Source organism: Ostrea edulis, chromosome 8 (genome assembly GCF_947568905.1).
Source record: "Ostrea edulis chromosome 8, xbOstEdul1.1, whole genome shotgun sequence".
NCBI classification, from domain to species: domain Eukaryota; kingdom Metazoa; phylum Mollusca; class Bivalvia; order Ostreida; family Ostreidae; genus Ostrea; species Ostrea edulis.
Genome location: NC_079171.1, coordinates 57,973,249 through 57,988,547, shown reverse-complemented (window position 1 = coordinate 57,988,547; position 15,299 = coordinate 57,973,249). Strand labels below are relative to the sequence as shown.

The 15,299-nt window shown below is 39.2% G+C and overlaps 1 protein-coding gene across 1 annotated transcript; it reads right to left on the bottom strand.

Moving 5' to 3' along the window:
• Positions 1 to 537: 537 nt before the first annotated feature.
• Positions 538 to 13,740, bottom strand: LOC125662273 (coadhesin-like). The gene is made up of 9 exons (XM_056146806.1): positions 13,651 to 13,740; positions 12,670 to 12,702; positions 10,003 to 10,065; positions 9,645 to 9,815; positions 8,886 to 9,056; positions 7,024 to 7,194; positions 3,361 to 3,531; positions 2,190 to 2,360; positions 538 to 725 (listed from the first exon to the last, which is right to left on the bottom strand). Exons 1-9 carry the CDS (start codon positions 13,661 to 13,663, stop codon positions 616 to 618), a joined length of 1,074 nt encoding a protein of 357 aa, XP_056002781.1. The 5' UTR covers positions 13,664 to 13,740; the 3' UTR covers positions 538 to 615.
• Between the last annotated feature and the right edge of the window lie 1,559 nt (positions 13,741 to 15,299).

Genomic DNA, 15,299 nt, shown 5'->3' with positions numbered 1-15,299 from the left:
CTTCCTGTAGATAGAGGTCAGAGTTTACTTTTCATAGTTAAAGATATTTTCTTCCTGTAGATAGAGGTCAGAGTTTACTTTTGATGGTTAGAGATATTTTCTTCATGTGGAGAGAGGTCAGAGTTTACTTTTGATGGTTAGAGATATTTTCTTCATGTGGAGAGAGGTCAGACTTTACTTTTGATGGTTAGAGATATTTCTTCCTGTGACAAACGTCAACACGTCCATGGGTATAGTCTTTTTGGTTTTTTGTGTTGTATTTAGAATTTATTGGCTTTTAAGGCAACTGTAGTTTTGTGGTTTGAACACGTGCAAATGGCTGATAACATGAAGTTAATTTTAGTCGCACCGGTAGAGCAGAACGATTTCATTATTAAAGTACATTTTTATTTAAGTTAATTTGTATGATAAACATATGACAGTGTACAGGAATGGTTTTAAAGAAATTTCGTCATTGAAGGATCAATATGAGTAAAAGATAAAAACGACGATCAAATAAAATATGCACGAGCAGGATGTGTAAAATATATACACGACTTTGTTCAATTTTTTTTTATTATTTGAGATTACATATGAATAGAGACATGTGTTGCTTATTCCCAACTTCCGGTCATTTCAATGGCAGTATATGCACGTTTTTGCACATTCCACTCTGCCAACGATTTCGATGCAGCGCCCAGTGTACCAAATTGCCACGCATATGTTTTGGGGCATTTTGTCATGACCTGTAACACAATTGCAGATCATAGCTTTATCATGTGGTTTTTGCACAAAATATTATACAACACTTCAATCTAATAGACACTTGCGTAATGTGGTCTAAATTTCTAAACGTCAAACCCTCTAGATGCTACTTTCAAACGGTAAGTACAGTTGCATTATAGATTCAACACATGCGCGGGAAAGTACCTTAGTAAATGAATGTATTGACATAATGGTATATAGTATAAATGAAGTGTGTTGCGTATATTGGGTGTTCAAGTATGAAATGAGAAAAATCCGATAAGAAAGAACATTTTATGACTTCTTATAGGTTACAATTATGCGTTGTACGGATTATACAATGGCGGATCTAGAGGTGGAGTACGGGATTTTCTGAATCCGCCCTGTTACACTGGTGATTAAATAGAATGCAATTAATGAACTCTGTCAGTGATAAAGAACACACGTTGGCCTGTTGTGTATCCAGTTTACCGTGATACACGTGACTATCATATCAGAAGCAAGTTTAGTTACTGGTATCCCACCCACATAATACCCCCTCCCCCTCCCCACGAAAGACAAAATAAGACATACACTGAATATTTTGACATCTAAATCGTCGTATCAAATGGAAAGATGATTTATTTAACGTACAATGGGAGTCATCGATTTTTCAAAAGAAGAGCACGTAACAAATATACTGATCAAAATAAATAGAGGTGTATAGTAGTCAATTCCTCAAATAATTTCTTGAAACATTTTTTTTTAAATTATTTAAAATGAATCGCCTGATTACTCCTTGTTACATCAATCGGAACATCACTCGGCTTTTTCCGGAAAAGGCCGAGTGATGTTCCGATTGCTTGTTTGCTGGATGTGCATGTGTATATTCTATAGATTTTGAGGATTATCAATATGAAACGTGTAATCAAGAAATCAACTATTAAGTATTTCTCACGATTTAAAATGAATATGAAATTGTACTATGTATTTCTTTTTTTATCAGTATGTATACCATTTAAATGAACGGTATCTTCTCTAAGAACTATTTTTTGACATGTAAACAGAGTCAATTCAAATACGAGTTCCGAAGAAAGATCACGGCGAATAGGTTGTTTATTCAAAATATGCAAAGAAAAAATATACGTCATACAGATAAGTATATTTAAGATATCTAAATTTATAAAAGCGGATATAACTCCAACAAAATTTGGAAATCCTTTTAATGGAATAAGGTCAGCATCAATAGCTGCCATTTCTCATGTATCCTCTACACTAGAAGTTAGTTTTTGTTAACATAACAGATACTGCCCCGTTTGTGGATCAGAAACCGTGAGTACCATGATGCCGTGAGAACCATGATGCCGTGAGTACCATGATACCGTGAGATGCTGTTAGTACCATGATGCCGGGAGTACCATGATGCCGTGAGTACCATGATGGTACATGGTGACTATTGGTTTTAGTGGAGTTCTACAAATACTCACAACATGGATTATTGTGACAGGACTGGCTCCCCTGGGTAGCGCCGATACATCCGTGGCCGCCATGACTCGGCGCTGGGTTGCTGCAGGTGCGCGTTCGATGTTGCACGCCGTCATTACAAGTCACGGAGCAATGTCCCCAAGCAGACCAGTGACCCCAACCTCCATTAACAGCTGAAACATGCAATACACAGGATTAAAGGGCAATATAACGTGTTATCAATAAAATAACTATAAATCTTTTCTCAAGTCTTAAAATGAATACCGTATGAAATTGTACTATGCATTACATTTTTGATCAGTATGTGTATAAATGAACATTAGCCCTCACCCCAAATTTTCTGACATATACAATCAATCCGAAGAAAGGTCACGAGGGAATATGTTTAAATTATCATAGTTATTAAAATTCTGTAAAGAAAAGTATAGGTCTTATAGAAATTGTAGATATATTCGATTTTCAATTTTGATTTTTTAAATATCTAAAAACGGAGATAACTCCTTTTCAGAAAATAGTTAAAGTAACACATATTGCACCTTTAGAGGATTGCATACCGTGAATACTATCGTACATAAATCACTATTCATTTTAGTGAATTCATACAAATACTCACGGACAGATCGCGATAGCTCAGTGTCACGTGTACATTGAGAACGTTCCCTTCGTAACCGCGTGAGTTCGAGTCCTGCTCGTGCCATAACCGAGTCAACAAATACGTTAACATAGGTAGTGATTGCTTATGATCGAGTCAGCTAAGACTAAGATAGGTAGTGATTGCTTATGATCGAGTCAGCTAAGACTAAGATAGGTAGTGATTGCTTATGATCGAGTCAGCTAAGACTAAGATAGGTAGTGATTGCTTATGATCGAGTCAGCTAAGACTAAGATAGGTAGTGATTGCTTATGACCGAGTCAGCTAAGATAGGTAGTGATTGCTCCGTCGCCAAATGCTCGGCTTTTAAAAGAGAGAATTGCTTGGTTTTGGAAAAGACCTTAAAAATTGGAGTTCCGTGTCGCGGCAGGCGTTGTCACGTTAAAGAACCGTCTCTACTATGGTCCTGAGTGCTAAGTATAGGTCTAAATTTGTGGTACTTCACATAAAACTGGTGGCGTCTCAATATAAGTGAAATATTCTTGAGAGGACATTAAACAATCTAATAAACCTATACTCACGGCATGGATTATTGTGACAGGACTGGCTCCCCTGGGTAGCGCCGATACATCCGTGGCCGCCATGACTCGGCGCTGGGTTACTGCAGGTGCGCGTTCGATGTTGCACGCCGTCATTACAAGTCACGGAGCAATGTCCCCAAGCAGACCAGTGACTCCAGCCTCCATTAACAGCTGAAACATGTAATGCACAGGATTAATGATATAGGTGTAACACCAGTGACTAACAGCTGAGGTATGTAATACAATGCACAGGATTAATTACATGTAGATCGTTGTAATAATTCTATGATACTTCTACAAATAACTTGGTACAAAACTAGCGTGGAGCTGAGCGGATCCAAACAAATATTGGCCAATTATATGAAAAAGTGTAATCACCTGCTTCATGATTTGGAATTTTAATGCATGCTTATTTTATTTCTGAAACTGATAAACATGTACAACAATGATTTGGTTTTAGAAAACACGATAAGAAGGCCATTTTCGTACATGTAAATGAGAAACATGTTCTAGACTGCGGGTCAATCGGAACTCCTCGAATGTCTCGCACACTCGACATAGATCTCGGATGTAATACGATGGCATCCATGAGCGAATTTGATGCATTGTCAATTGTGACGTCACAGCAATGCATCAAATTCGCTCATGGATGCCATCGTATTACACCCGAGATCTATGTTGAGTGCGTGAGACATTCGAGGAGTTCCGATTGGACTGCGGGCTCTTTGTTTTACATGCCTTGTAGGAGTTGTGGGATTGATCGCTGTTCGTTATCTTCACCTTTCATGGCGATTTTATTTCATTTTTTTACCTTTGTCATTTTGGTTTTTAATTTCATTAGAAAATTCTTAAAAGAAATTTATGAGTCAATGTGGGATCAGTATTTACTTTTTCCCGTGAAATAAAACTTGAAGTATGTATACTGCCTTAGTATTTCGTTTCCCGGGATGAGGGAGGGGGGTCATCAATTTAGATTCGTCAGTCTCACCTTGGCTTTCCGAAGGTCATATATATTTGTCAATTAAAGAAAAAATCCTGTGGCTTATGTCAAACTAAGATAACATATTGTTAACCAAGCTGGGTCAATTTCTAATCAGCATTTTTGAAATGAGAAACAATGATATGCAATGTAAGAGGTTAAAATGTATAAGTTTCTATAACATAATGTATACCATAGAATCTACAATGAGACAAGATGTACCAGGTATAACTCAGATGCTTATTCTACAAATGATCATTATACATAATAGATTCTAAATATTAATTTTATATCTAATACCGTATAGCAGGTTTGTTTGCGGGGTGATAAATATGGCTTATTTTAGCAGTGAGATAGCTTTCCACTAAAATTACACTCGCCAAATATGCACCCAAATGCGACTTCAATATTTGCAAGAGAGATAACTCTTCCTTGTCCGCCAAAATTTATTCCGCTAAAATTATTAGTATATCTTTGAGCAATCAAATCGGCAAATTTAGACCCGCGGAAAAGAAACAGCTATACGGTACAATGTTGTTATTTCTGGACAGCTTAATTGCTGTACACTCTTTTTTTCCCGTATTTGGTCTTTTGATTGTCATCCCCCCCCCTTCTTTTCTTAAGCTTGAACGCCCGATGGGGCCCAGAATTAGATTTGTAAATAGATATATAATATATTTATATTGTTCAGATAAATTCTCAAATGCCATTGTAAGCGTTATGAATTCAAGGACATATGCGACGTCTCTGAAATTTTCTCTAAAACTTTTTCTTCATCTTTTCAATATGAAGAGTTGTATGTTTAAATTTTATAGTGTAGTAAAATCACTGTACTTCGTATACCATCTTGGGTAGCTCACCAAACTAGTAATGTAAGGATATCGGGTTCGATACCCAATTTTTCGTGTCTGTTCATATACAACTATCAAAAGCTGACATCTTTACCTGCAACAACCAGGAACTATCAAACTAATTATGCTAACGCTAAAACAGACATAGTAATATACCCCAAACAATATGAAAAAATCTAATAGAGTAGGTCCTTTATCTTGTTAACGCATAGTGTGACATGGGGCATACTGCGACACAAGACCTTATATTGCGACACAAGACCTCATATTGCGACACAAGACCTTATACTGCGACACGAGACCTCATACTGCGACACAGGACTTTATACTGCGACACAGGACTTTATACTGCGACACAGGACCTTATACTGTGTCACAAGACCTTATACTGCGACACGGGACCTTATACTGCGACACAGGACCTTATACTGCGACACAGGACCTTATACTGCGACAAGGGACCTTATACTGCGACACAGGACCTTATACTACGACACGGGACCTTTACGCGACACGATACCTTATACTGTGTCACAAGACCTTATACTGCGACACGGGACCTTATACTGCGACACGAGACCTTATACTGCGACACGGGACCTTATACTGCGACACGAGACCTTATACTGAGACACAGGACTTTATACTGCGACACGGGACCTTATACTGCGACAAGGGACCTTATACTGCGACACATGACTTTATTCTGCGACACAGGACTTTATACTGCGACACAGGACCTTATACTGTGTCACATGACCTTATACTGCGACACGGGACCTTATACTGCGACAAGGGACCTTATACTGCGACACAGGACTTTATTCTGCGACACAGGACTTTATACTGCGACACAGGACCTTATACTGTGTCACAAGACCTTATACTGCGACACGGGACCTTATACTGCGACACGGGACCTTATACTGCGACACGGGACCTTATACGGCGTCACGGTACAGTGTACCTCATACTGCGACACGGGACCTTAAGTTTAATATAAGATATCGTTCTAAAGACAAGCTACTTTCCATTTCTAATGTCGAACGCTTGGCGAAAGAACAGTAGCGACATTCACCTATTTTAGCGAGTCGACTCAGATTCTTCCCGTCCTGGAATCGAACCCCCAACCCCCGCACAGGAATCAAGCGTTCTGCTGACGGAACAACTACACGCACAGGAATCAAGCGTTCTGCTGACAGAAATACCACGCCCACACGAACCAAGCGTTCTGCTACGGCAATCTGAACTCCTCAAATGTCTCGCACACTCGACATAGATCTCGAATGTAATATGATGGCATCCATGAGTGAATTTGATGCATTGCTAGCTATGACGTACGTAAGGTAGTGCAGTAAACTGTGGCGTCATAGCTAGCAATGCATCAAATTCACTCATGGATGCCATCGCATTACATCCGAGATCTATGTCGAGTGCGCGAGACATTCGAGGAATTCCGATTGCTGCTACGGAACTACCACGCCCACACGAACCAAGCCTTCTAATGACGGAACAACTACACTCACAGAAATCGACTGAGCTTCCGGGGTGATTGGAACGAATGTAAAGGCCCACTGAGTCTACCTGGTGTGGTTTGACTTAGTTGCATTAACTGATACACACTTTAAGCGATGTTTCAAGATCCGCCAGAAAATTAGCATATTCAGATCTTTATAAAACAGAATATATAACCTGGCTTCATTTTTCTATACCATACTTGTTAAATTGTTTCAATAATCGTATCCTTTCAGAAATATCAGCTACACAGAGAGATGTTTATTGAAACACAAAATATGGATTCATTTTACCAGTTATCTTGAGACAGATACGTACGACAGGCATTCAAGTGACAGGACTGAGTCTGCGCACTAGATCCCGAACACGCACGGCCTCCATGGCTTGGAGATGGATGATCGCAACGCCGATGCCGATATTCTGCTCCGTTACCACAAGACACCGAACATGCGCTCCAGTGCGACCATTTACCCCAGTTTCCATCAATTGCTGTGAATGAGAAGGCAGACACTAACACACAGAGTACCGGTACATGACATGGTTGAGATAACACACAGAGTACCGGTACATGACATGGTTGAGATACCGGTACATGACATGGTTGAGATAACACATTGAGTACCGGTACATGACATTGTTGAGATACCGGTACATGACATGGTTGAGATACCGGTACATGACATGGTTGAGATACCGGTACATGACATAGTTGAGATACCGGTACATGACATGGTTGAGATACCGGTACATGACATGTTTGAGATACCGGTACATGACATGGTCGAGATACCGGTACATGACATGGTTGAGATTCCGGTACATGACATGGTCGAGATATCGGTACATGACATGGTTGAGATACCGGTACATGACATGATTGAGATACCGGTACATGACATGGTTGAGATACCGGTACATGACATGGTTGAGATACCGGTATATGACATGGTTGAGATACCGGTACATGACATGGTTGAGATGCCGGTACATGACATAGTTGAGATACCGATACATGACATAGTTGAGATACCGGTACATGACATGGTTGAGATACCGATACATGACATGGTTGAGATACCGGTACATGACATGGTCGAGATACCGGTACATGACATGGTTGAGATATCGGTACATGACATGGTTGAGATACCGATACATGACATGGTTGAGATACCGGTACATGACATGGTTGAGATACCGGTACATGACATGGTCGAGATACCGGTACATGACATGGTTGAGATACCGGTACATGACATGGTTGAGATATCGGTACATGACATGGTTGAGATACCGATACATGACATGGTTGAGATACCGATACATGACATGATTGAGATATCGGTACATGACATGGTTGAGATTCCGGTACATGACATGGTCGAGATATCGGTACATGACATGGTTGAGATACCGGTACATGACATGGTTGAGATACCGGTACATGACATGGTTGAGATACCGGTACATGACATGGTTGAGATACCGGTATATGACATGGTTGAGATACCGGTACATGACATGGTTGAGATGCCGGTACATGACATGATTGAGATATCGGTACATGACATGATTGAGATACCGGTACATGACATGGTTGAGATACCGGTACATGACATGGTTGAGATACCGATACATGACATGGTTGAGATAACACAAGAGCTGCTGCACGCTCGTTTTCTTTCATCTCTGACGTCATTTTTTGTTTGAACGCTCCAATATTTACAAAGAATAGGATGTATTGAATATCTAACACGAGAACGTAAAACACAATTCTATTGTCTGCGCTTCATTATTGTTTGTTCACAGTGACATTTACTGTGACATAAGCTTCCTCATATGATTTAACACGTGTCATTTGGAAATAGTGCCTTAAATGGTTGAATTTTAGGCGGGTCAATAAACTCGTTGCGCTCCATTCCTTAAGAGCAATGTACCACAGCCCCTTCAAGATCTCGCCTGCCTACATGTACCACAATCCCTTTCGGGGACTCGCCTCCATAACGTTTTAAGAAATGGAGCTCTACTCGTGTTTACATTCTTACATGATAATCTGAAATCGTCAGCGCAAAAGTACAAATCTCAATATACGTCATTAACAAATTCAACTAATATCTCATGTTCAAGTAAATTCGGCATATCTGTTGTAAATGTACTAAATTTGAATAAGAAGTATCTACCACACGGAGAAGGACTGCACGGGGAGACTTTCACCGATGGTCCAGAACACTGTTTTCCCCCATGCGCAGGTGCGGGATTATCACATGACCTTGCATATTCCTCCGTTCCATTACCACACGTGACGCTGCAAAGCTTCATCGCGTTCCAAGACCCCCAATGACCATCGACAGCTGAATTGTAAAGATAAATACAATGGCGGATCTAAGGAGTTAGGGTGTTTCTCCCTTTCAGTTGAATAATATCTTAAGAAGGTCATTTTAATGCCATTTTGGAGTCCAAATCTTTCTTGGATGGAAAAGGTAAAAACGTGAACATTTTCTGGATCCGCCACTGATATGCAACCTATAAACGATGCTTTGTTGAGGATCAAATGTTCTAGAATTAATTCGAATGCAATAAAATATACAGAGGAACAAAGTTTAAGTAGTAGCCACAAAAACTATATTTATAAATTCACTTCAAACTCAAGATGATTTTCGAGTTCTTAAAAAAACATCAGTCTTTCCACAGTTCGAATACAACACTCTCGTTCATTGTATACGTACCACATGACAAGAAGTATGGTGACATGTACAATGTATTCATATCACATGACGAGAAACAGAGTGACGTGTACAATATATACGTATCACATGACGAGAAACAGAGTGACGTGTACAATGTATGCATATCACATGATAAGAAACAGAGTGACGTGTACACTGTATACATATCACATGATGACGAGGGTGGCATGTAAAATGCATACATGTACGTACGGCATGGTGAGAAGCATGGTGACATTTCCGAATCTGCCCCAGAGCAAGGTTTGCCTCCATTTTTGGGAACAGGATTATCACAGGCACGTGTCCTTAACCGGTATCCATGCGTCCCACATGACTCACTGCAGCTCCCCCAAGTGGCCCAGTCTCCCCAGTAGCCGTCTATAGCTGCAGCAAAATTATAAATTAAAGAGAAAAAATTAAGATGCAATAATATAAAACGAATTATTTAATGATGTATTTACAAAATGTGGTATTTAATGATAGAATGATGTCATGTGTTATAAGATTATACCACAAAGAACTGTGTTATGTAATGATATAATTGCGAACTTTACGTGAACGAACTTTATACCTTGCTGTACGGAAGAAAGAAGAAATCTCGGATGTAGGTCGACACCAGCATAGCAGTCCGACGCTACAATATAAAACAAACCTTCATCTGTTCCCTGAACCATTCCCAGCAGGTATTATACAGGTGCAGAGATTTACAGCAGGTATTATACAGGTACAGAGATTTACAGCAGGTATTATACAGGTACAGAGATTTACAGCAGGTATTATACAGGTACAGAGATTTACAGCAGGTATTATACAGGTACGGAGATTTACAGCAGGTATTATACAGGTACAGAGATTTACAGCAGGTATTATACAGGTACGGAGATTTACAGCAGGTATTATACAGGTACAGAGATTCCCAGCAGGTATTATACAGGTACAGAGATTTACAGCAGGTATTATACAGGTACGGAGATTTACAGCAGGTATTATACAGGTACAGAGATGTACAGCAGGTATTATACAGGTACAGAGATTTACAGCAGGTATTATACAGGTACAGAGATTTACAGCAGATATTATACAGGTACAGAGATTTACAGCAGATATTATACAGGCAAAGAGATTTACAGCAGGTATTATACAGGTACAGAGATTTACAGCAGGTATTATACAGGTACAGAGATTTACAGCAGGTATTATACAGGTAAAGAGATTTACAGCAGGTATTATACAGGTACAGAGATTTACAGCAGGTATTATACAGGTACAGAGATTTACAGCAGGTATTATACAGGTATTATACAGGTACAAAGATTTACAGCAGGTATTATACAGGTACAGAGATTTACAGCAGGTATTATACAGGTACGGAGATTTACAGCAGGTGTTATACAGGTAGAGAGATTTACAGCAGGTATTATACAGGTATTATACAGATAGAGAGATTTACAGCAGGTATTATACATGTACAGAGATTTACAGCAGGTATTATACAGGTACAGAGATTTACAGCAGGTATTATACAGGTATTATACAGGTACAAAGATTTACAGCAGGTATTATACAGGTACAGAGATTTACAGCAGGTATTATACAGGTACGGAGATTTACAGCAGGTGTTATACAGGTAGAGAGATTTACAGCAGGTATTATACAGGTATTATACAGGTAGAGAGATTTACAGCAGGTATTATACAGGTATTATACAGGTAGAGAGATTTACAGCAGGTATTATTCAGGTAGAGATTTACAGCAGGTATCATTCAGGTATTATACAGGTACAGAGATTTACAGCAGGTATTACACAGGTACAGAGATTTACAGCAGGTGTTATACAGGTAGAGAGATTTACAACAGGTATTATTCAGGTAGAGATTTACAGCAGGTATTATTCAGGTATTATACAGGTACAGAGATTTACAGCAGGTATTACACAGGTACAGAGATTTACAGCAGGTATTATACAGGTTTTATACAGGTAGAGAGATTTACAGCAGGTATTATACAGGTACAGAGATTTACAGCAGGTATTATACAGGTACGGAGATTTACAGCAGGTATCATACAGGTACAGAGATTTACAGCAGGTATTATACAGGTACAGAGATTTACAGCAGATATTATACAGGTAGAGAGATTTACAGCAGGTATTATACAGGTACAGAGATTTACAGCAGGTATCATAGAGGTACGGAGATTTACAGCAGGTATTATACAGGTAACGAGATTTACAGCAGGTATTATACAGGTACAGAGATGTACAGCAGGTATTATAGAGGTATTATACAGGTACAGATATTTACAGCAGGTATCATACAGGCACAGAGATTTACAGCAGGTATTATACAGATACAGAGATTTACAACAGGTATTATACAGGTACAGAGATTTACAGCAGGCATTACACAGGTACGGAGATTTACAGCAGGTATTATACAGGTACAGAGATTTACAGCAGGTATTATACAGGTACAGAGATTCGTATTGATGCTACGAACAGCGAAGTTTAAATTCACCTAAATGTAAACAACATAATTACAAACTTCAGATTCTGATATGTATATGATAAAAAACCAAGTGACAATTATATCTATTGAATCAGATTCACGAAAATCTCATCCTGAGACTAAATTGAATGTAGTCCGTGCATATAATCGATATGTAGTTATCACTCGTCCATTTTCAACATTTTAAATGTATGTTTTTATCCGTACAAGGGGATGTGGAAGGTAACATGTCAGGGGGTCATTTCAAAAGCTACCAAGCCAAAGGATCAACAATAAAATGATATGTCAGGAGGTCCATAGGCTAATGAAAGGTGAACATAACGAACAGTGATCAATCTCATAACTCCTATAAGCATTACAAAATAGAGGCTTGGGCAAACATGGACTCCTGGATATACCAGAGGTGGGATCAGGTGTCTAGGATGAGTAAATATCCCCTGTCGACAGGTCACATCCCCGCGAGTCCTATATCTTGATCAGGTAAACGGAGTAACCCGCAGTCAAAATCAGTGTGACAAGAACGGCCTAACAATCAGTATGAAACATTGACGCAGAGAAAGGTTGTATTGCCAAACAAGACCACCACGACGACCATAGTCACGATTTGTTATGCAGCTAATCTGATGCTATTTTCACACACACCCCCCACCACCACCGAAAGGAAATCATTGAATATATCGACTTACTGCCGTTGCCTGAATTACCAGAAATGTTGAATTAAAGAAACTCACCTATCACAATAAAACACAGGAATACACTGGTTGCTGCAATAAGAGTGTTAGACAATTTACATGTTGTTTAAAGGGACATCGACACGATTTGAGCTGAAAATGTTCAAATTTTACTTTTTGATTTTTAATGTTTAGAATACTTAACTAAGGTATTACTAATGATCAGCAAAATTTGAATGGCAGTAGTCAAGGTACATGAAGATTCAGAGGTCATAAGTCCTTGTTATGTAAACAAGGCTCGCGCCATGTTTTTGTTTAGATAGGTTAAATAAACTAGTAAAAGTTCCGTTTAAAGCAGAATTTTTCAATTTGTAAGTGCATTCTTAACACAATTAAATATTCTCTAGTGCTTGACACATCTCATTTTGTTTTAAACACGCTATTTTCTATTAAACAGTCTAATGTAAACAAAAGACTTGTTTACATAACAAAGAATTGCGAGTGTTTTATTTTGGTTGACCATTAGAAATACTTTAGTTAAGCATTGTAAACAATAAAAATGGAAAAATAAAATTGAAAATGTTCAGCTCAAATCGTGTCCATTTATCTTTTGAGTCAATTACAACATTATCTCATATATTGTACTGCACATCAGGAAATATTGCACCGATTTTATTCTCGCCCTCGTTGTCGGTGGAAGAATTCACAAGACTGGACAAAACCATATGTTGTTATAATTTCGTGTATCTGGCCGAATTTAAAAACTGGTGAAAACGTTTCCATGTGTAAAGAGAGAGAGAGAGAGAGAGAGAGAGAGAGAGAGAGAGAGAGAGAGAGAGAGAGAGAGATAACCATATATACATACAGTATTGGAAATTGTCAAAAATATATCCCAGTCGTATTCTGGGGTTTGTGTATAATCATGATCAAAAGACACCGCTTTATCTACAGTTTGTAGTGAATTCGGAGTGGTAGATACTACCCTACACGACATATGTACAACACGTATTACACAGCCCTAGATAAGGATACAGCACGTACCTCTTGTTTCCATTATAACGTGGGTCAAAGCGCAGCTATCACAGAACTCTGCCGACTTTTGGGTGCGCCTGTACTTCTTTATCTCTACACACACTGTCTCCACATGTCGCGTTGTATAATACGTCTAGAACCAGGACGCCCTATATGCACTTAGCCGACAGTTTGCTTCTTTTGCCCCTAAGCTGGGGTACTTTGCGCTCCCCGATCGATCCCCCCCCCCCCCCCCCCGTAGAATATTTACAACGAAAAAAAAAAACGGGATTGGCTTTAACCCCCCACCCTCCCCTGAATAATTACATCCTCCATGGAAAAATTAACCCAGATCCAATTATAGTCCCCTATTTATAGAAAGTTTCCGTAAATGGTAGTACCCGTACCAAACGATTTTGATGATCTGTAATCAGAGATTCGGAGGGGGGGGGGGGTAGATGTAGTTTTTGGCCTGTCCGGCTGTCTGTTTGTCTCCGAAACTTTAATTGTCTTGGACATAACCTTTAAACCGATGGTGGTGGGGCTTTCAGATCATATTTTATATGTGTATTCCTTGTGAAAAGATCTTTCTTTTGGTTATTAACTTTAGCCATACCTTTTGAATACTGGGACCTCGGGTTTTTGTTGTCTCATCCGTGTCAAAGGCTTGGTCACGAGACATCCATATGTGAAATATCAACGCCTACTCCCTTGGTTCAAAAGATATAGCCCAAGTTAAAGTTTTTCGCTTAAAGTGTGACGCCGACACCGGGTTCATGACAGTAGCTCGTCGGACATTCGTCCCGGCGAGCTAATGATTCGTCTAGAAGTACGTCAGTTGAAATCAAGCGCAACCAGAAATTTAATCATAATAAATGTATTTCCAAATTAAATAGAAATAACAACTTTGGCAAATGCTTACACTACTCTGCCTGTGTCCCCCCCCCACCCCTATGGCAAATGCTTACACTACTCTGCCTGTGCCCCCCCCCCCCCCCCCCCGTACCTTTGTGGCCCCACTTTACCACCATGGGAACTATGATTAAAACAAATTTGAATCTAGACTATGTCAGAAAGAATGGATATACATTCAAATTTTTTGGCCCAGTAGTCCTTAAGATTTTTAAATGACACCACCCTATTTTTTCTTACTTTTCTTGCTTATCTCCCCTTTGCAAAGAGCATGGCCCTTCATTTGAACAAACTTGAATCCCTTCACCCAAAGATGATTTGTGCCCTGTTTGATTGAAATTGGCCAATGGGTTCTTCAGAAGACGATTTTTAAAAGACACCATAAAATTAATACTAAAATTTTATTTTCTGCACTTCAAAAAGGGTTTGGCATTTATTTGAACAAACTTGAATTCTCTTTATCCAAGCATACATTGTGGCAAGTTTTGCTGAAATTAACTGCCACACCCTTTTTAAAAAAAGTTTACAGACGGACGGACAGATATAGGACAAAAAAAAGAAGAAGATCAGAATAGCTCAATTGTGTGCTAGAAATGAAATTTAATTCTTAAATACTAGTACATGTATCATGTACAATCTACGGGATTAGAGTAAGATGAAAACAAGAGGCCCATGGGCCACATCGCTCACCTTGGTCCATATCAGAAGATTTTCCATATCTATTTGCATGTAAAACCGTAGTCCCTATTATGGCCCCAAACCTTCCC

What these genes read in the sequence shown, in the direction of transcription:
- LOC125662273 (XM_056146806.1), bottom strand. An exon ending in TCTTTCTTCCGTACAGCAAG is followed by an intron (nt 9,816 to 10,002) that starts GTATAAAGTTCG and finishes ATTTTGCTGCAG; the next exon opens with CTATAGACGGCTACTGGGGA. An exon ending in GTGCAGTCCTTCTCCGTGTG is followed by an intron (nt 7,195 to 8,885) that starts GTAGATACTTCT and finishes TCTCATTCACAG; the next exon opens with CAATTGATGGAAACTGGGGT.